General features: G+C 39.2%; 1 protein-coding gene across 1 annotated transcript in view; it reads left to right on the forward strand.

Annotated features, from left to right (window-relative positions):
* Positions 1-330: 330 nt before the first annotated feature.
* The window catches only part of LOC129100678 (leucine-rich repeat transmembrane neuronal protein 4), a 38,321-nt gene continuing 12,190 nt past the window's right edge, over positions 331-26,461 (forward strand). The window contains exons 1-2 of the mRNA XM_054610117.1: positions 331-334; positions 820-2,409. Of these exons, the coding sequence (XP_054466092.1) occupies positions 331-334; positions 820-2,366 (1,551 nt within the window). The 3' untranslated portion in view covers positions 2,367-2,409. The remainder of the gene's footprint in view (positions 335-819; positions 2,410-26,461) is intronic.

Genomic DNA, 26,461 nt, shown 5'->3' on the forward strand with positions numbered 1-26,461 from the left:
GCTTGAGTGCGTCCATCCAAGGGCTCTGTGAGGAGGCAGGCTGGCCAAATATGCATTATCCTGCTGATGTTGTGCGGTAAGCTGGGGAAACTATAGACAGAGGTTGATGAGCATCTCTTCTTGGAGCTACTCGCATCTCCGACAGGTGTGCGGTCGTGCGCAAAGCGGATCTGGCTGTCGCGCAAAGTGCGTATACATTTCCCGAACATTCAGGCATCCTGGGTGCCTGTCCGACAACTTGGACAAAACGCCGAGTGCTTCTAACATGTGGACCTGGGACGCATGCAACAGAGAGCCCTAACCATGAGGAGGAGCCGACACCGCGCAAATATGGGTAGGTTACTTATGTTCTTCATATCTGCGCAAAGTCTTCAGTTGTTTTTATACATACAATTCAGTCAAAGCAAATGTTGCTGGTGTCTTTGCCCCCCTGCGGTTTGTGAGTGATGACTGCAGGCTTGGGGATCTAATGGAGGGGGGGATTTCTATCAGCAACTATTTGACGGATAATGCCTGATGCATGTGGTTATCAATCTCCTTTCCAATGTCTCAAGAAAATGACTTTGACTGTGGTTATGAATGTAAGTGTGTGCCTAGATTTGACATGAACACAGAGATGCGAATGAAGTAGGCTGAAAAATACCCCCCTCTGCTAACAAATGCTTTAGAACACAGTATGGGTTTTACTGTTTGGTTCCCAGATTCGGTTTCATGTATTTTTTCAATCGGTTTTATTCTTTTCTAGTCTGTGTTTATTAGTCCTGATTTGTGCGTGTTTTTTTGCTCTTAAGTCTGTCACTTTTCTGTGTGTGTCTGCAGGACTTCTCGTGCTTTTCAGATGGCTTGTGTTCACAGTGGTGGTGCCCGCCTGGCTGCTTGCTGCTCCAAGTGGCATCCGTGAGCGTCCCTGCCCCCAGAGCTGTAGATGTGATGGGAAAATAATATACTGCGAATCCAATGCCTTCCGTGACGTGCCAAGCAATGTGTCTGTAGGCACACAGGGCCTCTCCCTGCGTTACAACAGCCTGATGAACCTCAGAGCCCACCAGTTTTCTGGCCTGAGTCAACTGGTTTGGCTCTACCTTGACCACAATTACATCAGTGATGTGGACGGCCAGGCTTTTCATGGGATACGAAGGCTCAAAGAACTGATTCTCAGCTCGAATAAGATCACACAACTAAAAAACAACACCTTTCACGACGTTCCAAATTTACGTAATTTAGACCTTTCCTACAATAAACTGCAGGTTCTAAAGACTAATCAGTTTGTGGGTCTACGGAAACTACTCAGTTTACATTTGAGGTCAAACTCTTTAAAAACGGTCCCGATGAGAGTTTTCCTCGACTGTCGCAACCTGGAGTTTCTTGATATTGGCTACAACAGGCTACGAAGCCTCACACGTAACGCCTTTGCGGGACTTCTTAAACTCATCGAGCTTCATCTGGAGCACAACCAGTTCTCAAAGATAAACTTTGCTCACTTCCCTCGCCTGACTAACCTGCGGGCGCTCTATTTGCAATGGAACCGTATCAAACTGCTAACCCAGGGCCTGCCGTGGATGTGGACCTCCTTGCAAAAGCTGGACCTCTCTGGAAATGAGCTCCAACAGTTGGACCCAAGTACATTTCAATGCCTCCCTAATCTGCAGACTCTCAACCTGGACTCCAATAAGCTCAGCAATGTGTCTCAGCAGACAGTGGAGACTTGGATCTCCCTCACCACCGTCAGTCTGGCTGGTAATCTATGGTACTGTAACCCCAACATATGTCCCCTGGCGGCCTGGCTCAAGGCCTTTAAGGGTAACAAGGAGTCCGCAATGATCTGTGCCGGCCCCAAGGAGGCACAAGGAGAGAAAGTGACCGATGTGGTGGAGACTTATAACATCTGTACAGTGACACCGGCCCCCATCCCATCAACGACATCGTCCCTCACTTCTGCATTTGAACCTAATCTGCTGCCTCTCCCCACACAGTCTGTGGGGGATAAGAAGCTGATCTGGAACAGGACAGCCTCCCCTACTCCTTCCGAGGCCTCCCCCACCATCCCTTTGCCAGACACTGAGTATGTGTCCTTCCACAAGATCATCGCTGGTAGCATGGCCCTCCTCTTATCTGTGGCTATAATTCTATTGGTAATCTATGTCTCATGGAAGCGCTATCCCAGCAGCATCAAACAGCTTCAGCAGCGCTCGGCGGTTAAAAAGCGCCAGAAAAAGGCACGGGAGACCGAGCGCTCCCTTAATTCACCACTGCAAGAGTACTATGTGGACTACAAGCCTTCACACTCAGAGACTATGGATGTGCTGGTTAATGGGACAGGACCTTACACATACACCATCTCAGGCTCCAGGGAATGCGAGGTATGACCGTTGCCCTACAAAAATCCATTTCCACTGCGAGGCATGAGAGGTAAATTTTCTAACAATCTGCAGAGAAATCTACTTTTTTTTCTCCTCTGCCCTTGTCTGTTTTTGGGATAAAGGAAGCAAGGGTCAGTGCAAGGTGACTTGTTTTACAATATGCTGGGTTTGTTCGGTTCCATATGATTACCCAGCTGTTGTTCTGAATCATACAGTTGTGTTGCTAAAATATGATTCCCATTAGCTAAAACTGCAGTGGCAGCTCCTCTCCCTGGAGAACTTACATACAGGAAGATGCATTATGCACAAAGTAGGTTCATCTTTCATTCCTGACATAAAAGAGCCCATTGATGAATCTACGTATTATCAGCCAGCCTATTATTTATTCACAAATGGCTTGCTGTCCAAAATGGAATGATACAAAATTATAAGATCAAGTCACTGTGCAGGTGGTCCTTTTCCTATCCTGTGCATTTGCTACAACAGCTGTAGTAAATACACGAGTCCTGTGAGTTTTGATATTTGTTTTGTGCTGTGTTAAATATGTAAATATTTACTATCATACCAGCTGATCACATCTGCCTCTAGAGTTTAATTTACAAAGTTCAGACAGTCACCGCAGGCTGGATAACACTATGAAGGCCCGCAGCCGAATAAAAGATAAATTATGCATTTGGGCTCGATTTCTGTCCGGCTTTAGTGTACTTCTGCAGTAACAAACTTCATTATGCAGATTTTGTTTAATCTTAGAAAGATAAAGAAACTTTATTCGTCGACACAAGTGAAACTTTTGTCCCAAAATTCTAAATTAAAATTCTCGTCCTAAAGCCAGACTCCTTCACATGACTGACTCTGAACCAGTGATACGACACTGAGGGATTGAGCCTTGACAGAAGGACTAATCAATTTGCTCATGCTTAATTAGGCACTTTTTTGCCTGCGTAGTCTTTTTTCCCCTAATGCTGTGCATCTGTCTTTCTTTGTCCAGAATTTTTTATTTATTTATTTGGCAGTATGGTTAATGTGATTTACAGTTTATGTTGTGTTGTGAGAGATGTCATTCCACTTGAATCTTTGCCGCACCTTTTGTCGGACTAACCTGCTGTGAAGTACAGGAGACATCTTTCTTCTCTGTTGCTTCTGTGAGCGCAGCTCAGAGACAAAGTTTTATCTCACACCCCCACACAGCTCATCTTCTATATTCCACTTGGACCCTTTAAATCATTTCATAACATGTATAAAGTCAGTGGATTGCGCTGTAGCACCACTTGCATTTATTTTGTGTCCTTTACTTAAGTTACTGGAGAGGCCAGCACAGATATGTTTCATTGTTTTTAGTAATGTCCCATAGTGCGAGGTACACAGGTAGCTAAATCAGTTCTTTGTCAGATTATCTGTGGCAGAGCATTTTGTCAAACACACAAGAAGCTTGAGGTGAGGTGGTCGGCTCATCAATCTTGTGGCTTTCATGTGAGAATGTGGCATGGGAGCATTAAATGGCAGACCTAATGGGGCTTCTGCTAGCTGGAATAACTAATAGCCCATCAGAGGTAAGGAGCCGAGACTTCCCTCAGCTTTGTTATTCCTTGCCCTCTACAGCTCAAGGGAGCAGCCTTAGTTGTTGAAAATGTAATGGGATTTTTTTTCTGTATGTGTGTGTGTGTGTGTTAAATATTTTGCCAAACACTGCAATGTAATGTAAGAAAACATTGTACAGCAGAGGACTTTCCAAACCACTACCAGATTTTTTATGTTAGAATGATGTATTTATACTTTCAAACAGCTGCATTTTTAGATCTAATGTACTATAATGTTTAAAAGCCATGTAACGTCCATCAGAATTCAGGATAAGTCGCATTGCAAGAAGCCTGTGATGCGCAGTGATAGTGTCTAGGGCTATAGCATCACAATATAGGCAATGCAGCATAATCTCTCCTGATATATGAGAATGCTTTTTGGTTTTATTGATGGCACACAGTGGAAAGTGTCAAGAAAGATGAAAGTGATAGAGAATAATCTTTAAAAAGGCTGCTCCAGGGTTCAAAACCAACAGTCAAAATCAAGTGCCCCAACATAGTGAGTCCCCTGCACATTGTTTTAGCTATCCCAGATAGCAAGCACTTAGGCTATTAGCTGCATTTTCAATTAGGAGAAAGAGCTTTGTAATTGAAGCCTGTTATCTTCTGCACATGCCCAGACCATCAGACTTGGAATAAATTTGTTTCTATAGATTTCCTCCAGCACAGCTCAGCAAGTTGGCTTCGACACTGCGAACTGAACTCGGGCGAGAACGAATTTCGATGAACACTTTGAACTGTGTGCTTCCACGGTCTTCCTGTGGCACATTATTAAAAAACGGCCCTCTCTCCCTTGAATGCCATCCACTTCTGTGCTCACAGAGCAGCTGCAGTGGTTGACGTCCACCCACGGATCATCTCCTGCAAAGTTAGTTCAGAAAATATTACAGTGAAAAGCCCACCGTCTCAGCCAAAGAAGATTCTTGTACTTGGCGGAATATGCAAAAATTAATAAGTTGAGGAGGTCCTTGCTCATAGATAATTAAAGTGTGCTGTGAGAGAGCAGATGAAGTGAGGAGAAAGGAAGGTGCGCCACTGCTGGTACATCTAACTGACTGATAGAAATACTGTCTGAACTGCTAGACTAAAAATAACTACAATTTTCAACTTCACTAGTTCTTACAAGCGAAAGGGTCAGAATAATTGTAGTGTTAACACTCTGATGAGCAAACTAGTATTTAAAGTAACAATTTAAGCCAGCACAAGCCTTAATCATGCATTAAGTTGTTTTCATTTTTCTGCATTTGCACTCAGAAATGTGGCATCCTGCATCCTGCTCCTGCTTATATTCAAAACTAATGGCTCCTATGGATCTAATCAGTGTTTGCCTATTACAAATCCTGCAGCTGTGGGTACATTTTATTCAACAAACATTTGTTTAATTTTTAGGCTCAAGAATATGAGCCCCGTCTTTGAAATGTCACGAAAAAGAAACAAAGATGATGAGCGATCAAAATATAAGCCTCGGCTTGCCAAGATGGCAGCTTGTACTTTATCTGTGCGTAAATGCACAGAAGGCAGGCTTCCATCATTTGAAGGAAGTTTGACAGCTTTCAATATTTGTTGTTCACTTGCAAAATAAAGGTTAGCCAAAGGAGTGGAACAGCCTCTTAAAAAAAAGGATGCGTCCTTTCTCTGACACATCAGTTGGTATGCTGTGAGAAGCATGTATTGGTGTAATTGATGATTAAACAACACGTCATGCTGCGATGAAAGGTAACAAACATAAAAAAAAATATCTGTGTTTTTAGTACTTCCACAAAAAGCAATATCTTTTGCCATTAATCCTCATTTTTCTTGGTCTTCGTCTTGTTTGGGGGAATCGAAAATTACTGAAACTGCAAGACTCGATGGCAATGATCCATGGGTCAACAGAACTAGACCACTTATCTTTTATCATACCTGATGATTTTGTGAAAAATGGACTTTGGTCAGCTCCACTTAAAGCCAACTGCAGCAAAATGCAGGGAGATACCGCCTTTTAAGTAAATTGGCTGTAACAAGCCTTACAAAACTTTTTTTTGTGTAATGTATGGCTTGTCATCGTTAGTAATATGAAAAAAAAACCATACTAAACTCACTTATAGATTTTTCTGCATGATCACAGTTGCTCAATGTGTTTTGTGACATTGGGTAGGTCATGTATATAATTATGGAAATTTAGCACAAGCAATAACAAAGAAGTTTCCCAAACCTTTGCCAAAGACATGGGACCATCACAGCAAGAAAAGGCTGCTGAAGCACTTTCAGTGTAACAATGAGTTACATTTGTTTTTGTATGAATAAAATGAACAGAAAAAAACAATATGACAGAAACAGAAGCAATTAAGACATCAGGTCAAAATATACAAAAGAACCCACACAAACTATAAAATAAAAACTCAATAGAAGGGAGGAATGCTGTTTCTGGGAGCTCCACTGATTGTTGAATGAGATCCAGGTGTGGGTGATCAGACACAGCTCTCTTTCAATCAGAGTTCAGAGTTCATAAACACATCCACATCATTATTAGATGCTTAGAGAAAAATGTAATTCATTTTATCATTTGTTTTTGGCAGGGACAGTGCACTATTAAAACTAATTTAATTAATTAATTATATATTTTTAGGATATTACAGTGATTATGATCCCTTGGCTTTTAATCTAATTAGTTTAGTGAGGACACAGGCTTGATTGTAGTCACACCTGCCTGGGACCAGGCTGTTATGCAATATAATAATAGATTTGGAAAAATGATTGTGTGCACATCAAATACTTATTTCACACAATCAAATGCAAATCAATTTATAACTTTTACATAATGTGATTTTCGTTTTTTTATTTTATATTCTCTCTCACTGTTAAAATAAACCTACCATTACAATTATAGACTGTTCATGTCTTTGTCAGTGTGCAAACTTACAAAATCGTATACTTCACTGTATACTTATTATTTTAGTTTTTCCAGTTTGCTTTCTCAGCCCAATTCATATTAAAACCACCTCATACATTAAGTAAATTTACTAAGGATTTTAGTTTGTCATTAAACATGTTTAAATATAATAAAATAAGAATTAAGGGGTTGTTATATTTCAGCAACAGTAACAGACATACTATATAAAAGTCTTGCAACACAGTACTCTCAACTAGGAGACAGGTGTTTGTTTCCCAAATAGTTGTTCTGAAGCTACATTTGTGAAGTTTGTGACGTGTTTTCAGTACTTATATTACCTTGTTAACATTTTGATTATGTACTAATTTTAAGCCCAACCGTGATGTTTTTCTAAACCTAACTAAGTGGTTTTGTGGCCTAAACCTAAGCAGGTGTTTGTGTTTGAAATCACAACGTTGACCACTTGTTTACTGCGACAGTATGTTGGGCCGCCCAGTGCTTTAGAAAGTCACGCCAAGGGGCCTGAAAAAGCACCAGCATGTGACCAGTTGGGATGTGGAAGTGTTGCCCATTTTCGTTCCAGCCAAGGCTGTGATGTTCATGCCGAGTTAAAACGCTGCAGTGGGATTCATTAGCACATCTGCACGTAATCAGACCTCAGACCTATCTTTGGTTTTAAGCACCTCTCAGGTTGTTCTGTGCGTGGGGTGAAATCTCCCCCAAATAAACACACTGCTATATTAATGCTTCTGACTTTTGGCAGACGTGATTTCTGCTCTGATGAGGAGGTGGAATACATTCAACAACATGAGAGGCAAAACGAGATCTGTGTGTGTCATCTAACATGGTTTGTTTAAATGAATATGGCAATTCTATTGTCTCATAATAATTAATCTTAGCATCTATTCTTTCATCCAGTTGATGTTTTCAAGATTTTATTATTCTCATTACAATGTACTAATAGAACATGCCCCAGCTTGCTAATAGCTTAATCTGGCACAGGCGGAAAATATGATGTTCTTCCTACACGCTTCAACTCAGACGATATTGAATTTCACTCTGGGTTAGATGTACTTATTTACAGAATATATACTGCTATTTGTGTCTCTGACTGATCATTACAGACTCTTGCAGGCCTAAAGCAAGAAGAGTGATAGTTGTTGGTAGATTACTGAGAAAACATTTTGCAGCTGAGGAAAGATAAATGAAAGTCATCGCTTTGTTGACCTCCAAACCTCCTATTTAAATTGAGGTCAGCATTGATTGACAACATCATTAACTCCGATATGCACTTGATAATGCACAATAACCTGGTCCTTCACTTAATCCCAAAATCAAATTAACTTGTCTGTTATAAACAAATCAGGTGAGTCCGAACATGCACCGTACTGTACATTATATTGTAACAAAGAACTCTGGAAATTCTGAAATGGAATTAGAGGACCCATTTTTACCCAAACTAATTTAGCTAAAATGAAAAAGACCACAGGGATAAATCAAACTAATTCACCCTTTCCAATCACACAATCTCTAGTGGTCCTCGGCTCCTCCAGCCACACATAAACCATGATGAATATTTAATGGGATATTAAACTTCTCTTTTGTGTTCAAGGCCCTTTTGTTGCGGCAACGTTGAATCAGCTGAAACGGGTTTTGTGTTAATTAGAAGTATGATTTGATGGAAACCTTCTCTTAATACCGAAAATCTCACATTCCACTCAGTGAAAATCGCTGATTATCAACTGGATGTGTAACTGAAAACAAGGGTTTAGCTACAGCAATAAACCCTACAGCACTGCTAGAAGCATGGTTAGGCTGTACTCACGCACAGATGTGCTTCAAGCTAAATGCTATCATGCTCACAATGAAAATGCTAACATGCTGATTTACAAAATCTTAGTTTAACAAGTTAGAATGCTAATATTTGTTAAAAGGGTTAATCTTCAGGGGACCATAAATGCACACAATTTCATGGCAATCCATCAAATAGCTATTGAGATATTTCAGACTGAACAGGCCTTACCAACAGTTTGACATTGGCATCCATCAAGTCCTTTCGCTAGCAGGGCTAAAAAAAAAAATCAAACAGTAAAATGTGTCGTTTGTAAATGCTCTCTAGAACAACACATACATATATAATAGTTATTATATACATTATTTGTCAGTGCCAATTTACTGTAAAAATGCTAAAATTAAACCATTTTTTATCTTACATATCTCTTGTCAAGGTTTGGTTTGGATTAGGCACAAGAGAAACATCGTGGTTTTAGTTGAAATTATGAATAGGAGTTAGGGGGCCAGTTGTTGTCATGGTTACCATAATAACCACTTAGTTGAAGTTAGGGAAAGATGATGGTCAAAACAAAAAAGAAACCAGCATTTGAATATCAGTAAAAAAAAATAATGAAATGAACAGTGATCAATTAAAATCTGAATTTTAACAGACCCAGCTCACCTCTTTAACTTTCTGCCTGAGTTTGTGGCTCTTTAACATCATGACACTATTTTCACTTTGCTCTCAACAGAAATAATATTCTGTTAAATGTCATGATTCCTACAGCCGAATGTTAACATAAGTCCTTTTGGGGCATTTGTTGAAACAACTGATGCTGTTTTACTTAATAGGACAATTATCATTTTTCTTGGGCGGACAATCCATAGTCTTAAATTGTCAATTTACAGTCTTATCTGAGCAATTATTATAAATGCCTTAAAGGAAATACTTTATCAAGCAATTTTAAAACAATGCTATTTGAAGATGTACCTTGGGTTTCTGGACTCAGTTTGTTTTTTGAAGATGTGATGTCTCATCCACTGCAACATTTCAACTTCAGGGATGAACATCTAGTTCTGGTGTCAGACGTACAATTTCACACCGGCATTCAACCCTACATCATAAAAGAGAAATGTATTATAGAAGAGGCCCGGAAACCAATTTCTCTGCTGACAGCTGCCTCAACAGACCACAATGCAATGCAGACGTGTGATATGCTGTGGTTTGAGTGAGGGGCGTGACCCTTTTGACTCTCACTATATGCTATCACTGTATATACTCTGTCAACAGACACATTCGGCAACAAGATCACCCTCACTTCCCTGGCCGTTGTCGAAAGGCATTTAGGGAAATGCAGGAAATCGTTAACTGAAGTCGAAACAGGTGTGGCGAGTTGAGGGAAGTTGGGTACCCAAAAATAATTGATGTCCCCTCAATGCTAAATCACTTCTGGCATGCACTGAGCACCACAGATTGATAATGCTTAACAGTGTATTGTCCATTAAGTCTTCAGTCTGAGTTAGAGAACAAAAGAACTGTTTCAATTCTCTGGGAGTCCGGACCGATGTTTCCCTTGAAAAAGGTATTTGCAGAAAGATGTAAATTTCGTATTACTTCCCAAAAATCTGAATTCCATATTGAGTGTCCTATTATGGCATATTATTTTATTTTATTTTAAATTTATTTAACCAGGAAAAGCCTCATTGAGATTAAAAATCTCCTTTACAAGAGTGTCCTGGCCAAGACAGCAACAGCACATTAAACAAATCCTATCATATCTATCAGTCAGTTATCACAAGCCCTGGATTCCCTCAGTTTATGCAATTGCTCACTCAATCTGTGATCTTTCTGCTTTAATAGGATTTGACAGCATATCTGGCATTTTATGAAAAGTCGGACGCTTTAGAGAGAGAGAAAAATACAACATGAAATTGTTTGACATAACATTTTATGCTGTTTTATGGTCATAGCAGCAACGTTCATTTTTTAACTCAGCTTGAAGCAGTATCTGCCTATTTAGCCCTTAAATTTATCCTGATTCATTTAATTAGGGTTATTAAGTTAATTTGCATGAGGTGCTGTAGTTCTGCCTACTGTGTCACTTTCATTCACTGCAGAAGAATTTGAGTGATACTTAAAAGAGAACATAGTGTTGACTTGGCACATTTCAACATGTCCCAGTAAGTTGGTGGACTGCTGTTTGTAAAGCCACCGACCTCCGCATAAAGAAAGAACATATTCTTAAATCTTTTTCTGCTAGAAAGGATTTTGATGTATTGTTGGAAGTCTACCTCAAGAACACTATTGTGATTTCCCAAGAAACTAAAGCCCCCTCATCGTGTAGCTACAATGTCTCAGTCTGTCTGATGGGACAAAATTGTAAGTCAGGAAGCAAAAACTGAGAACGATGCAGCAACTCTGCCAACTTCTCATCCTCCTCATTGTGAATTGCCTGTCAGGCAGCTGCATGTGTTGGAGGGAGATTTCCCCCCTAAGAATGGCACATTTCTGTTAGCTACTATTTGGAGGTGTTCTTACTGTATACTTGTGTGGTCTATAGGCGCTGCTGACACAATGAAAGATATTTACTAGTGAAAGAAACTGTTAAAGAAACTGTTAAAGACGCTTGGCCTTTAATAAGGCCAAGCGTCCATGCTCGCAGCGCTGTGAGGCTGTAATAGTGCTGCTTTGAGCTAAATGATAATGTCAGCATACTAACATTCTCACAATAAGTGTAATTTAAATTTGACTGAGGTTGTTGTTTGTATGTCAATAAGAGCAAAATGCAACAAAGTACATTTGAAACAAACTTGGCCAATAAATCACCACATAAATGAAGCATGTGCCTTAAACATCAGTCATATTTCCCCTCATTGGATAAAGTAAAAAATCACATCTGTAAAGTGAGGTCTCTCCTTCTGCAGTGGTTTTTGATACCTAATTACAGAATTAGTGAAACCAACTTCAAATTTCACAAAAACAATAACTGCATTCATTTGCTCCTACTTTGGCCAATTTTCTGGAATCTCAGTCAAAATTCAGGAGACATTTGAATGGAAACTTGAATCATGAAAATGCTAACATTATGATGTTTAGCAGGTATAATGAATACCATGTTCACAGTTTTAGCTCAGTCTATTAGCAGTTTAACATAAGCTGAATAAAGCTTAACACAAAGTACAGCTGAGGCCAATGGAAATGTAATTTAGGAAGAATTTGGTATTGAACCAAAGTATTGGAAAAATGTAACTTCTGACCTGACAAATGAAAAGTTAAGTGATCACACAAGTCATTAGGATTCATCATCTGGGGAGCATAACATGTCTGAACCAAATGTCATGGCAATACATCAAATAGTTAACAAAATATTTCACTCATAAAACTCTCATGGTGCTGCTAGTGGAAAATTCAGAGGATCAGGGGTAGTTATTAGGATTCATCATCTTGGAAAAGGAATGTCATGTTCCCAGATGATGAATCCAACACTTTTAACCAATCCATTGTGTAGATGTTGACATATTTTGCTGGATGAGCAGAGCGTTTGGCCTACTGTTAACATTTGATAAAAAGTGGAGAATCACTGTAGTCTCAAGCATTCCTCCTCTGTGTACCATCTGTACCTAATTGAATATTTGCTGGCGTGTAATTTGTTGTGACATGTATTGTGCACAGGTGGGGGAAGACGAGGGATTCATCTCTCCGTTTTCACTCAATGTGCCAATGTATCCTTTTCGAATCAAACAAATGGGTCAGCCCTTTGTTCTGGCAGAACATTGTTACATGCCCAATGTGAAAGGCATGTAATACGCTCTGATCTATGGGGTGTTTCAGCAAGCAAAATCTAAAATGCTTTTTGTATTTGAGTTAGCAGTGATCAGCTAAATATTAACCTAAAATCTCACTCCATGCTGGGCAAAATTACAGTAAATGTGGTCATTCAAAGAAAACAAAAACATCACTATCTACACAATGCAGTATGTGGGGCAGATCATCCTGTCAGGATTATGTGTGCTCTGACTGAGCAGAATTTAAACAAACCTCAGTTGATTTCTTCCCCCTCAATTCTCCATTCCCAAGGTACCATACTCCATGTTTTAGTGCCGTGTCTTTTTTCACCAACATCCTCCTCTAGCCATGTTTCCTCAGTGAGTGAAAAAAATAAACATGTCAACAAACCAGGTAACCTGCAGTAGGTAGAAAAACACAATGTGATGCTTCGCTTGACAGTAGAATACACTTGGTTTTGTTTTGGTCAGTGAGAAGAAATCTGTAGGACATTTTGCAGGAAAACATAACAAGGAACTCATGAAATAAACTGACAAGAGAACACCAGAATTAGCCAATTTCTTTCCGGCCATTATACCCTGCAATCAAATTTACATGGGTGTGACATATTGAGATAAAACATTTTTTTTGGTTTTAAATGTTGGTAGATGGGACAGATTATGATGAGACTATGGATATATGTAAAGGGAACTTGGTTATGAGGCGAAATCATCACGTATGCATGTCAATCTCAATTATTTCCTTCAAATCAAAATGATGAAATGGATAGAACCATATTAGTTTTTGTGAAATGAGCCGCACTTCAAAGAAAGATGTTATCACTTGCATACATTTTGAAAATGTCACGTTTCGTCAAATAAACCTAGAAAGTTTATGCCACACAAAAACCTGTTTGATCTATCAGAGTCATGAGCAGTTAAAATAATGATATGTTGAACTTTGGCACTTCATCAAGTCCATTAAAAAGTGCACAATGTAGCGACCTCACAGAAATATTGCTCTTTTCTTGTCCTGTCTCTAACTCTTTGTCATCTAAAATCGAATGCTTTTTTACAAGGTATGTATGTCCTTTGATTTTCAGGATTTTCTGTTCATCCGGTTGACTACAAACTTGGTTTATTGTACTGCTGAGACCTCAAACAAGCAAAGTGTTGAGTCTGAGCTCTTGAGATCAACAAGACATATTTATTTGTTAGTGTATTGAGAGGGGACCCATATTAACTGTTACAAGGTTGAAAGGCATGCTGCGTATAGCTCGCACTCCGTCGATTATGGTGGAAGCTTATGCAAATCACAGCAACCGTTATAATGTTATAATGGTGTCTGTAGAAACAGGCATTCAACTATTTTACTCTCCTCCTTGTCCTGGTGGACTCACCATTCATTGTTCTCTGGAAGCCACTCCCAACACCAGTAGGAGGAACCTGAACAAACCCTTAAATGTGATTATGGCAACATATTTTTTTGAGTCCTCGTCCAGGAACAGTTGCTTGTAGGCATTGCTCACATCCAACTTTGTAAATTTCCTCTAGTGAGGGAAATATTGTGGCTTGGGTTAAAATAACAGCAATGCTGAAGTAAGGTAACCCTCATTTTAAAATGATAACTACTTGGTTAAGGTTAGGGAGTGATCGTTGTCATGGTTTCAAAGAAAGAAAGTCATAAGTCACTCATGATGCAGAGCTCTGTTTCTCTGAGGTGGACAGACTCCCACATATACTGCATGTATGGGATCTAATTCTGATGTAACAAATGGATTCAAAACACAAGAGACCAACATTCAGGGATACAGCATGTTCTGCAGAGCGTTGCTACCGTAGATAAATCAGTGGATGAGATTATCCCTGGAGCCAGGAGGAGAGGCATTTCATCAATTGGAGATCAGGACTTTGTATTGATCTTGAAGCCCATGCATGTTTTGTCGTTAACTGAAACCTCTCCCTGTTTTTGGTGACTCTTGTTAATCACAATTTCCATAGATCACAGAGGTGTGAGCTCGCTGCAGTGGCAGAACTGAGAGGTCCTGTTCTTCTGTTTCTTTGGTGTAGTAGTTATTGCAGACAAACGGTCCTCAAATGCAAATGATTCCCTGATTTTGTGAGATACTGTCAAGCAAATCAAACCCATTCTAGCATTTTTTAAATGCAAATGTAATCCTCCGTATTAAATCAGCTTGATTCAGAATGTAACGTCCTCTTGCTAAAGATATTATAGAATCAATGATGGAAGCTATTTCCCCCTGCAGAGCATTTTATTGCCCACAATGCAATTGTATTGGTAATGTTTTATGCTAACTGCTACAGCGATACAGCAGCATACATTGTATGATACTTTCTTTTTTTGATCTAACTTAACATTTTGGTTTCATGCTTGAGTGGAGAAAGGGGCTTCATGCATTTAAATGTCCCAAGTGAGCAGAAAACAAGGCTGCTGATATGAATCGTAAGGAGCAGCAGCATTTAGTTCAATCTGCATCGCATCAACCCACAACTCAAAAAGTAGCACATTCAAACAACTGCTGGGATCATGCCTGGCTTGACATCTCTCTTACAGCTTACACACACACACACACACACACACACACACACACACACACACACACACACACACACACACACACACACACACACACACACACACACACATACATGCATGACATTCATTACAAAAGAGTTGTGTGAAGTGAACATGGTGGCGGTTACGTCCAACAGTAAAGGGAGGAGAACAAGTTTCATTGTGGAAAATATGAATAAGTCATCATCTGTTTGTGAGCAATTTACGAGTCAGGTGGCTGGCGATGGCTTTTTTCCAATTCAGTGACAATTACCGCAACAGATACTGGAAACCCGTGACAAGGGCTCTAAAGAAACCCCTGAAGCGTGCGTGTGTGTTGGCTGACACCCCATCATGATCCCGTTAATGTACTTGAAAGATGCTGAATGGAGAGATTTTTCAGTCTCATGAATTTTTCTCTTAGTTAACTGTTTTTTTTTATATTACTACTGGTTACAGTCACAGAGAGGCTTCTCACAGTCGATTATGAAAGCTCCAGTAGGATTACACATAAGTGCAGCTAGGGCCACTTAACGGTGGAATTAATTTTGTGCTAATAATTCAGATTTTGCATAATGTACGGGACTTAATTACATTCAGAATTTTGGAGTAACTATATGGATAAGAAGGACTCTGACTATCGTGGTATGACTGCAAAATCGGAGAAAAGAAAATCCTAAAGTTGAACTTCCTGACATCTCAAAATGACCTCCATAAATCATAGCCTTTGTGGAAGCCAACAACCATGGGCTCTATTAACAAGAATCAATGATGCAGGTTATCAGGTTCCTGAAAAACCTCAGCTGACCCCCGTCAACGTGCTGGTGCATCCGCAGGACACCAGGTTTTGCTGAGATCATTGAACTTCTGGCCCTGTTATGCAACAACAAATGAACAAATGAACCCAACTCTTCTGCAAAGGTATCTGAAATGGCGACTGGTGCCAGTAATAATGACGTTTTAGGCTCTTGTAGCTGTTGGCTTGAACAAAGATCCAGCTGTGAATCTGGAGCTTTACTTTGCAGCTGCGCTATTTATTTAAGAAAGTGTCTTTCTATGTTACCAAAACATACGCATACCTTTATATTCTTAGCAATAGCAGTTGAGAAACAATAATGCATAAAGAATTTGTGACATTCATACCGTTTATATTGTTAAGCAACACTCTGTTTTGGTATTGATGCTATCTGAGTCAGTTGTATCTATATAGATAAAGTGGCACAGCAACAAAAAGGGATTTTCAAGTAGGACAAATTTTTTTTCATTTTGCTGAGAAATATTTGAACACTGAAACTGACATTAAAGCTACATAAATCAATTTTTGACCACTAGGAAGCAGATATCTGGATCCAAAAATATTCTCTTGTTCACTCATTGATTATTTATCATTATGTTGTACTTGTCTTTTTCAAAAATATATTTTTGCAACAGTTATTTTGAATATTTTGAAGATATCTGGAGATATTTTATGGGATTGCTATTACTGTTTTTATTTGTGATTCTTTCAGGCACTGATAATGTATTTTACCTTGATTATGACTCAAGTCCTGTAATGAATTGCACATGTAATGACGTCAGCATCATGTTATCAATTTGTAGTCCATAGTTTTAGGTAGCTTCAATCCAGTGTGCTAATCCACTCACTCATTTAATATTCCCTGTAATAACCACTCAGTAGTTTATTTATCACGTCAAAATATGGTAAAAAACATGTTATTTATACAACTTGAGTGTTAACAGTTTTTTAGGGGGGGATACTACTGCCTCGACACCTGTGTATGACTCTGTGTCTAATCATTCAAGATAAGAATAATGCAGAAAAGCAAACAAGGAAGCAACATCCACATTGCTAGTACTTTGTTGTCTCTTTTCTCTCTGACCGTTCAAACGTGCAACTGTTTAACATCAGTAAATTTACAAGAGCTTTTTAGAACAAATCAGTCCTCACATAAACACACACACTGGTGTTTTCATGACTTATGGGGACATTACATTGACTTACCGCTACCAGCTTACCAGGTTACCCTTAACTTAAACCTAACCTTACCCTAACCTTAAACCAAGTCCTCACCCTAAATCCTATTGATTTACGTTATGGGGACTTGCATTTTGTCCCCATAAGAAAGGTGAATCCCTACAATGTGACTGTGTAATCAGATACATGTCCCCACAAAACGGGTAAAACGTACACAGAACACACACACACACTCACACACACTGTCATGCTCTCATTCACACCTACAGATGGAGCGTTTTTGAGTCATCAATGCACCTGGCTTGGTTTCAGTTATTGTGTGGGTGTGTGTAGTGTACAGTATGTAGTGTATAATATCACTTAGGCACACGTGTGTGTGTGTGTGTGTGTGTGTGTGTGTGTGTGTGTGTGTGTGTGTGTGTGTGTGTGTGTGTGTGTGTGTGTGTGTGTGTGTGTGTGTGTGTGTGTGTGTGTGTGTGTGTGTGAAGTGTCCAGTGTGTTTTCCTGTCTTCCGCCCAATGCACACTGGGATTGGCTCCAGCTTTTTGACATGGCTGAGACTTAAGATGCTGAACAATGAAAACAGATGTTTACTGTCATTGTGGAAAGGTAGTACTTCCCAAGCCAGTTGCATTTGCATGATGAGAAGCAAATCCCAGGCAACATCTTCTTTCCAAATGGTTGCAGATTTAATTTTTTTCATTTGAAAAGAATGAATCTGAATACAGCCTTGATGGATGGATTATGAATTCCATGTAAAATGGGTGTGTATACTGATAGAATATATTACTTTGTGAGCATCATTCAAGTATGGAGCATGCAGTGAAATGGAAGCCGAATGTCAGCCCCATCCAACAGAGCTACGATGAAGGCAGCCCTCTACTAACTGTGTTCATCACCTCCTGTTGTCCTCACACTTTCGTCACACAGCTCGGCCATGAAAGTGAAGTAACACTCATGCAGAGGGTTGTATTCTTAAAAAAAAAAAAAAAAAAAAAAAAAAAAAAAAAAATGGCCATCGATCACTGTTGGTGGGGTTTGCTTGTTATAAGCAAGTAAGAGCTCATGTCCTTGTCGACATAGTGCCTTGTAGTGATTGGTCTGTTTAGAAGGGCGCCTGATCCAAGGATACAGCCTGAACCCCCTATGTTAATTTTCTCCTGCTGAAAGGAAACAACGAAAAGAGGCAACCACTAAGCTCATCTTTTAAATGATATAGGTTATTTTGAATTGAAATTTAGACTCAGAGTTGAATTAGCGTTTTGCACTTCGGTTCCTTCATCTCGAAGACAATGTTTTGGTTAGATGCTTAGATGTAGAACCTATGTTTGCCCGAGTGCTCATTTTCTATATGATTGAAAAATCCCACTGGCTTATTATCGAAGGAACAATTGCAATGTTAACTTCCTGGTTGGCCTACAAAAATATGCCACACCTGCACCACTGTATTGTAAAATAGACTGACTGCAAATGCAAGTACTAGAAAACAAGACTATAGTCATGCTAGCAACTCTCTGAAGCTGTACGTGTACAGTGGTGCTTTGAGCTAAATATTATTAGCTCAAAGTGATTAGACTTCATCCTCTGGGGACCATGAATGTCTGTACATAATGTCATGGCAATCCATACAATAGTTGTTGAGATATTTCAGTCTGAACCAACCAATCGACATCCAGAAATGTGACGAATCAAATTAACATCTACACTTCTTTAATTGTTCTATTAAAAAGTGTCTCAACTTGTGTCCTGGTGTTGAGAAAATACACTGTTGACATCAAATTGATTCATCATCGACCCAAACCCAGATAATTAGCTTGGTTTGACAAATGCAGAAATAATCAGCATCTCTGCATGGTTCTGTCAATGTAATTCTGTTGTGACTTGACTAAGTGGCTTTATGAGGACATGTAACTAGCTTTGGACTTGGATCTTATAAATTGTGACTTGAGAAAAGACGAGTCAGTTCACATCTTTTGTACTTTTCACCTTTGCTGATTACACTGTAGCTCTGTGAGTGCCAAGACCACGGGGCTGATGAGTCTTTCTCAAGTGATTGATATCAAGGATGCAGAGACATCCACAATGAGTAAAGCATGTGATGACTCATAAGTCAAGATTAAGCATTTAGGTCTGTAGAATTGTTTAGTACAAAGTACAGAAATGTCAGATATAATTTATCAGTCATAGATGTCCGACAGGGCTTACTTAATTGAGAAACATACAACGGTTCCTATGATCTTAATAAGAAGTTACTATTTATTGTGAGTTTTTCTTCAAAAGTGACAATCTTCTGAGTGAAAGACCCATTTTTGTTTGACCTGTCCAAATTTCCTGGTTACACTTCCTGGTTCGTGATTATATGGATTACATACAAATTGATTTTGTGGGATATTTACGAATTACAGAGCATTTGTTTCCGTAGGTAAAGCTACGAACGCTGTATTAGAACAGCCAGAAATAGCAGAAGGGTAGAATAATAAGAGTGTTTGGAAATTGATTATAAATGATATAAGTCATTGCTTAATGTTATTTGTTTTTTTACTTATCTATACAAATGATGATTTGAACAATATACATGCTAGTATTTTCAGTTTCATGCTGACTGGCTTATGTGTTTCGTTTTTTAAAATGATTTGACTGGGAAGCAACAGCATTTGTTGCAGTACAATAGTGTACTGTACGCCACTTGAGCTCTACAGAGAGATTTGTAATCAAGGGGGCGTCTGCCCTGAGCCGCAAAAAGATAAATCCCCCCATGGAGTCCAGACACTGGTGTTGGTGGTGGCTGATGATTCTGCTGAGACTGGCTGGTTGTTGAGGCTGATGAAATGATGAATCTGTGGGCGCTAAGAGTGGGCTGTGATGGGGACGCAAAGGGGCGAATGTAACAGCATCATGAATGTACTAAAAGCAGAGAGATATTCATATTTAATATAGACATCAGCAAGATGATAGGCTAACAATGTAGGTGTGTCGAATAGATGTGACCAACTGATGAGAACAGCTGATAGTATGATTGACAGTCCCAGACAAAGACAGCAGGAAATTATGAGTGCATTTCAGCATTTAAAATAACACTGACTGAAACAAGAAAACCGTAACATGATAAAATGGAAATGGAATGCCATGTTTTATAACAAACATTTTATAACAAACAGCTATTGTATTGCTTACATGATAAGCAATACATTAGCTGTTTGTTATAAAATGTGTATTTTCCCAACTGGAGAAGTTGTGATGTGTTTTTTTTTACACAGGTCTCTGATAACTAGAATGGCAGTTTGATTTCACTAGATAGCTAGGGGCCCTTCTAATCTAAACCTAAATGAGAGAAAAATCTGCGATAGGCCAGGCTACTGATTTGTTCTTATTGTATCGGGATTCCTATGGAGATAAATATGTCTCCTTAGCTTGACATTGTTTGATTGCTATATTAAGTAACTCCAGCACTGGCTCTGAACTAGACCATTACAGGGTTACATTCTTTTCACACCTCTATGTGAAAAGCAACTTCACATTCAGCTTTGTCTGTTCTCCATTTTATACCATTCTGATGAAGAGGGTGTTCGACATCACACATTTTGTTCTTGTTTCTTTAGTGTTTAAAGCTTCACTTATAAACATGATTAGATTAACACTGGATCAAAAAAACATAAAATGGGTCTTTGTAGGGACGAACCTACAGATAATAATCTGACCTTGCAGTTCTCCGAAGCTCTATGGAGGGTTTAAGCAACTTTTAGCTCATTGCTTTGGTTTCATGGTCCTCAACTTTAATGTTTCACTGTCAACGCTCTCATCTATGTCATTTACAATCACAGTTAGCTGATTTCAGTGAAAAAACTGAATAAAACAAATAAACAGACTGTACAAGGTGACTAGCATCAAACAACAGACCTTAGGGTCAGTGGATTAATTTGAGGCTCGTCACTAAATTCTGGCAATACCGCAAATTTTACACCATACTGTACACTAACGTATTGGACAACTTATTTATGATGCTTATTCAGCTTTGGATGCTGGACAGGAATATAATGTGACATTATACAATGGAGGGTGTTTTGATTATCATGTGTCGCTTCAAGACTTGTGCCAACACTTGTACTGTATAACATCTGGCTGTGTCTCAGACCATGTCCTGAGGTAATTGGATTGCAATCTGGTCTTAATACATCTTGAGTGTTTTAATGTCTGCTTTCTACAATGTAAACCCCTGTCCAGATATAATTCGATTGCTCAAGACGCATGACACCATTAATGGAGTCAACACTGACGCGGGTAGATGGCAGGACAACTGTACTGTATAGTCAATATGTTTCTTTCACAGTCAACACTGTGTAGGGAAGATAACAGAATCATTAAGGGGATGCACAGTTTGCTTCAGTGATGGCACTGCAGGAAAGTTCAGAGGGGGTCAACATAATCAATGCTGCTTTTTCTGTTTGCTGTGTTAATATTATTTACATTTCCTCTCAATCCAGCCATTTTTTAATTACATTTTTTTCGGTCAGTTGATCAGGTGATAATCCACTACCGGGGTGGTCACTTTTTGCAGAAACAAAAATAGTAAATCAGCAAAGCAAAGACTTAATAGTTAAGTCAGTGTATATTTATATAATACGCAGTGACTTTCATTTCCAGGTGCATGATTTTTTAGATAAACACAAATGATCCCCAGTCTGCAGGTACGCAATTAATCAGCGTCCTAATTACCTGGTATATAATTTCCTAAAACCCTTAATTCAGGGTCTGTTTTCATCCCCTCTGTCACTGCTCCTTCATTTTTCACAGCTATTTATACTCTCCAATTTGGTCTTTTTATCATATTTTTAAGTCTTTTACTGGGGTTCTGAGGCATGTAATAAACATCTATGAGCCCCTTGTGGCATGGGTACATACTAACCATCTCATTGCCCCATAAAATGAGATATGTACCCCATTTGCACCAAGGTCCTGTAGCTCCATCTCTATCACAATGAGAAAAAACGGCCACAAGGCTGGCAGATCTCGACCATGGGCAAGAGGTTCAATTACTTCAGTTGTCATGGAGCAATAAATGACAAATTAAGTGGCTGACACCGAACACTGCTTGAAGGAGGCTGTATCCGAATACTAATGTCAGCTGTGTCTGACAGTGGGTAAAGAGAGCGACATACAGAGAGCCCCAAGTTTGCAAAAGAAAAAAACAGATATCCAGCAGGATACATTCTCTACTCCTTGACCTCGATCCAGAATAATTAGCCCTCTTGGATCCTCAGTTGCTAGAAAGATAGTACAGTGATGTCTTAATTGCTATTTAAAAGAACACCTTCTTGATGTGTATTTATAGATACAATAAACAGCTGGGTGTATTGTTCAGTTGTGGCCATTTACATGAAGGCCTACCTCGTTAAATTGTTTTCAGTACTCCATGATCTTTGCTGCGACGGACTGGAACAGGCATTGTAATCCTGTAATTAGCGGAGTATGCACACAGAATTTAGACACTGGCTAATGAAAGTGCTCTGTTGTGCCAGTTTCCTTCACATTTAAAAGCTAAAAGTCTCTGCCTGAATACACCATGTTCGTACCTAAACCAAAGGGCTTTTAACATATAACTCAGACTCTTATCAGCCTTAGCTCCACATAGTCGGACTTAAAGCCACCATGAAACAGAAGTCAGAACTAGACAGAATCTATGTAAATGTGTAATGTGACATATTACTGAGTGAAACAGACTGAATACATATGGAGCTGCAGTGAGATACAGAGCCTCTACCCATCTCCCTCACCCACTTTGTTACATCAGCAGGGAGGGAAGGAGGGAGAAATATACAAGCCTCAGGCAGGGTCTTTGGAAATATAAAAAAGTTTTTGTCAACTAAAATCCAAACCCACACCTGCTAGTAAGATATCCCTCCGCAAGCTATGAGCCACGAGCTAACGTGTCAAGTGTGTGGTTATGGTGGGCGGGGCTAGGGAGTTGCTCCAAATCGCATCCGATTGGATGAATGTATTTTATGCCCCTGAGTTCAAGATGAGTTATCAAACATTTTGCTACAAATTTATTTAGCAACAAGAGATGCATGACACACAGGGACACAGGATTAGAGTTGGCTAATGGATTTTTTATTTCACTGTGTCTTTAAAGGGGCCCACCACCATCCAATAGGTTATTTCCTGTTCAGGAGAGTTTCAATCAATATTCGTGAACATAAGCTACTCTCTCTAACCAGAGAAATAGTCTCAAACATGTAATTATGTATAAAGTCTGGAGCTGTACCTAAGACAATGCATGGTAGACTAATTGTGTGGATCCACAGAAAGTTAGTTTTCTTTTTATACCCAGATGAGCTTAATTCTGTTCTGGTGTTGTCAGTTATGAAACAGAAAACATACCCATACACTCAGAATATCCCCTGAACGTCATCCATGACATCTTTCCCAATATTTTACTTGATGACACCACACATTTTAGTCTTGGCACTCTAGCTTTGGGATTTGTTCATGTTTACTAATATATTTTTGCATTGTTTTAGACCATAGGAATAACATGTATGAATTTCAAAAATGGGCGTATCTCTCCTTGAATAGATTTTTGGGGGAAATATACTGTCAGGCCACCAGCATGGCAATAAATAAGGATTTTAGACCAAAGCACTGTTAGAAGTTTCTGAGTTAGTGTTATTGTTTAGCATAGTAAATTAATAGTCAACAGTTACTCTGCTTGTTGTTTGTTCTCCATTTTGAGCACCGCTAAATATTCAAACTGAACCCGTAGAACCCTTGTGGGCAATTGCATTTGTCTCCAATCCTGCAGGGCTTAAAGAACAGATGCAGGGTTGTGCTTTTTACGGAAAAACAGAAAGTCTTCCTATATCACTGTAGGATACAGCAGACCCCACTGACATCCTTTACGCCTCCCTATCCTTCATCATTTCACTGAATTTAAATGCATGTTGTTTTGAAAACATTGAGGTTGCTGACCTCCACTCCTCTGTTCCCTTCATTCGCGCCACTTGTTTTTCTTATGTGATTTATTACTGTGCATTCTGCTGGGTACATTTCACCCTGTTCAGCAGACAGACAGCGTAACTGAGTCATGCTGCAGCAGTTTTGTAAGGGTAACAAAACGTTTGCACTGGGACTGTGAACTTACATCCTCAAGGTGACCTTCAGGAAAATCCTATCAGGCAACTCAAGGTGACAGCTGAGCGACCAAAAGTACACCGCGCACACGGGAAATGTTCTGCAGTAAAATGAAGGGAGGCGTCACACAGATGAGATTCATTCATCTTAATATAGTTGACCATCAAACTGATGTGTCTGCAGAGTTGTTGGTTAGACAGAGGAGGAAATGCAGGGAGACAGATAGGAGGAGAGGAGAGAAGCAGACAAGGCTGGGAGAGGATTCTCAGCTGTAAACACAATGTTCTTTTCCCACCATCAGTCCTCTGAATAGAACTGTACCTGTCTACCTGTTGGCAACATCCTGGCAGAGAAGCTGATTTTGTAAAACTTCTCAAACCACATTATGACTCAAAATTGCTCAACAGCACAATTATTCTTTTAAGTAAAAATCTGGACCACTTTCATATAGATAAATGTTTTTTATGACTCCACATTACTGCAGCACAACAGGGTTTCAAAGTACAGACACTTCACGAAGGCAGTTACATTCCTGTTTTAAACACCCACAGTCTGTAAGGGCTTTCCCATAAGATATATTCTGCCAAACAGGGAATCATGCTTTTTAATTGTCTGCAGTTTGTCTATAATAAACAGTGGGTTTGTTAGAAAAAGCTGTATGGTAAACTAAAGGAAAACAGTGATGAAATATTATCACTGTTAACCAAAATACAAGGTAAAACATGTCTGTTTGATTGACAGGTAATCTAATGCAAAAACACCACATCAGTGAATGCTTAGGCTGAATGCCAATATGGTTAGTGGACCTCCTTATCCAACAAGCAGCTTTCTTCACTGTAATATTTAAGATTGATCTCACACAAATGTGCCAAGCATGTCCTTCAACAGTTTTTACCAGATAGTCACTAACCTTGGTGAATAGCTACACAACACAGTTGCCAGAAAAAAATGTTTGTGTATTGTTCTTGCATTTCTGCATACCAAGGGACACGTTGAATGTCAATGTTTTTGAACCAAAAATACGTTTCAGAAATACATTGTCTCCTGTATCACGCTTGCAGAAACGCACAATGCCACATGATAAATGTTGTGAAACAATTGTCTATGATAAGGCAACAAAACTATTTTGTTAAGGTCAGAAAATAACAGTGTGTAACATTTAGCAGGATTAATTGGCATCAATGGAACAATATATTCAAAACTATGTTGACACGTTATCTGCCATGTTTCTACAGCAGCTCAGAACAGACACTGGCTATAGCGAGAGCCTTTTGCGCTATCTGAGGGTAGGGACGCGTTCTGAAACCAGGTAAAATTACTGGAGTATTAGTAAGCCCACCATTACTGGTGTTTTTATAAGTACTTTTTAATGTTTTGATTTAATTTATTATCATGCTGCAGTGCGCATCTGCTCTGCCCTCTCTCTGTCGGGCTGAGCTCCTCCAACTACACAAAACCAGGTGAAGTGAAGGATACTTGAGTTGAATGCAACTACGTTTGCTTCTCTACTTGCAATAAAATATTTGCAAGGAAAAAGTCAATACTTTATCAATACATTTGTGAACATGTAAACGAAAGTGAAACCTAATTCAATCACAGCACGCTAGATTTTCAAAAAGCTCTTTTTTTGGTAAACTTCTCTGCTGGCTGAGACAAAGCAGCCAAGAGAAGAGAGGACAGGAGGAGAGAGGAGGAGGAATGATTGATACTGACGGATGTCTGTGTTCTTGATTCTTTATAAACTTCACTAGAAGTCTTGTTTATTTTATTAACATTTTAATTTTGTTTTTAGTGAGATATTAATACATTTATATGGTGATTTTGTTGTTGTAAACATAACTGTTGCTGGTTTATAAACAATTTTGGATATATTTTAAATATACATTCTAATCCTTTTCAGAATTTATTTGTCTTTAAAACTCTATATATGTTTTTAACTGCAATTATTAAGTCATGTAGAAGAGTAATGATAAGAGTAGCTCCTTGTAGTAAAAAAACCTAAAGATAACTCTCTACCTGAAGGCAACTGTAGTTCTCCAACACATTTGGAAATGGAGCTGTGAGCTGAGGGGTACTTAGTTGGTTCAATCTGCAACACACCACTAGATACCACTTAATCTTACACACTGGGCCTTTAAGTCACTCGCTCTCAGCGAATTCAAAAACGTCGACATTCATTCTATCCCGTGGTTTGCAGAAAAATGCAATACCAACGTTTTTTCCGCCAACTGGGCTGAGCTACTTTGCTTTCATGGGTTTGACAATATTTTGCAAGTGGAAAGGTTTGTAGGAAGCGACAGCATAGTCTGCTGGATCAACTCAAATGATGAGCAGGTGAAGTTCTCCTGCTCCCAATACAATGGTAAAGCACAGTTAACCACTGATATAGGGCTGCAACTGTGCAGAGTGGTTTAACTTCCCCGGGCGCTTCATTGC

Source organism: Anoplopoma fimbria, chromosome 13 (assembly GCF_027596085.1).
Source record: "Anoplopoma fimbria isolate UVic2021 breed Golden Eagle Sablefish chromosome 13, Afim_UVic_2022, whole genome shotgun sequence".
In the NCBI taxonomy this organism is placed as follows: domain Eukaryota; kingdom Metazoa; phylum Chordata; class Actinopteri; order Perciformes; family Anoplopomatidae; genus Anoplopoma; species Anoplopoma fimbria.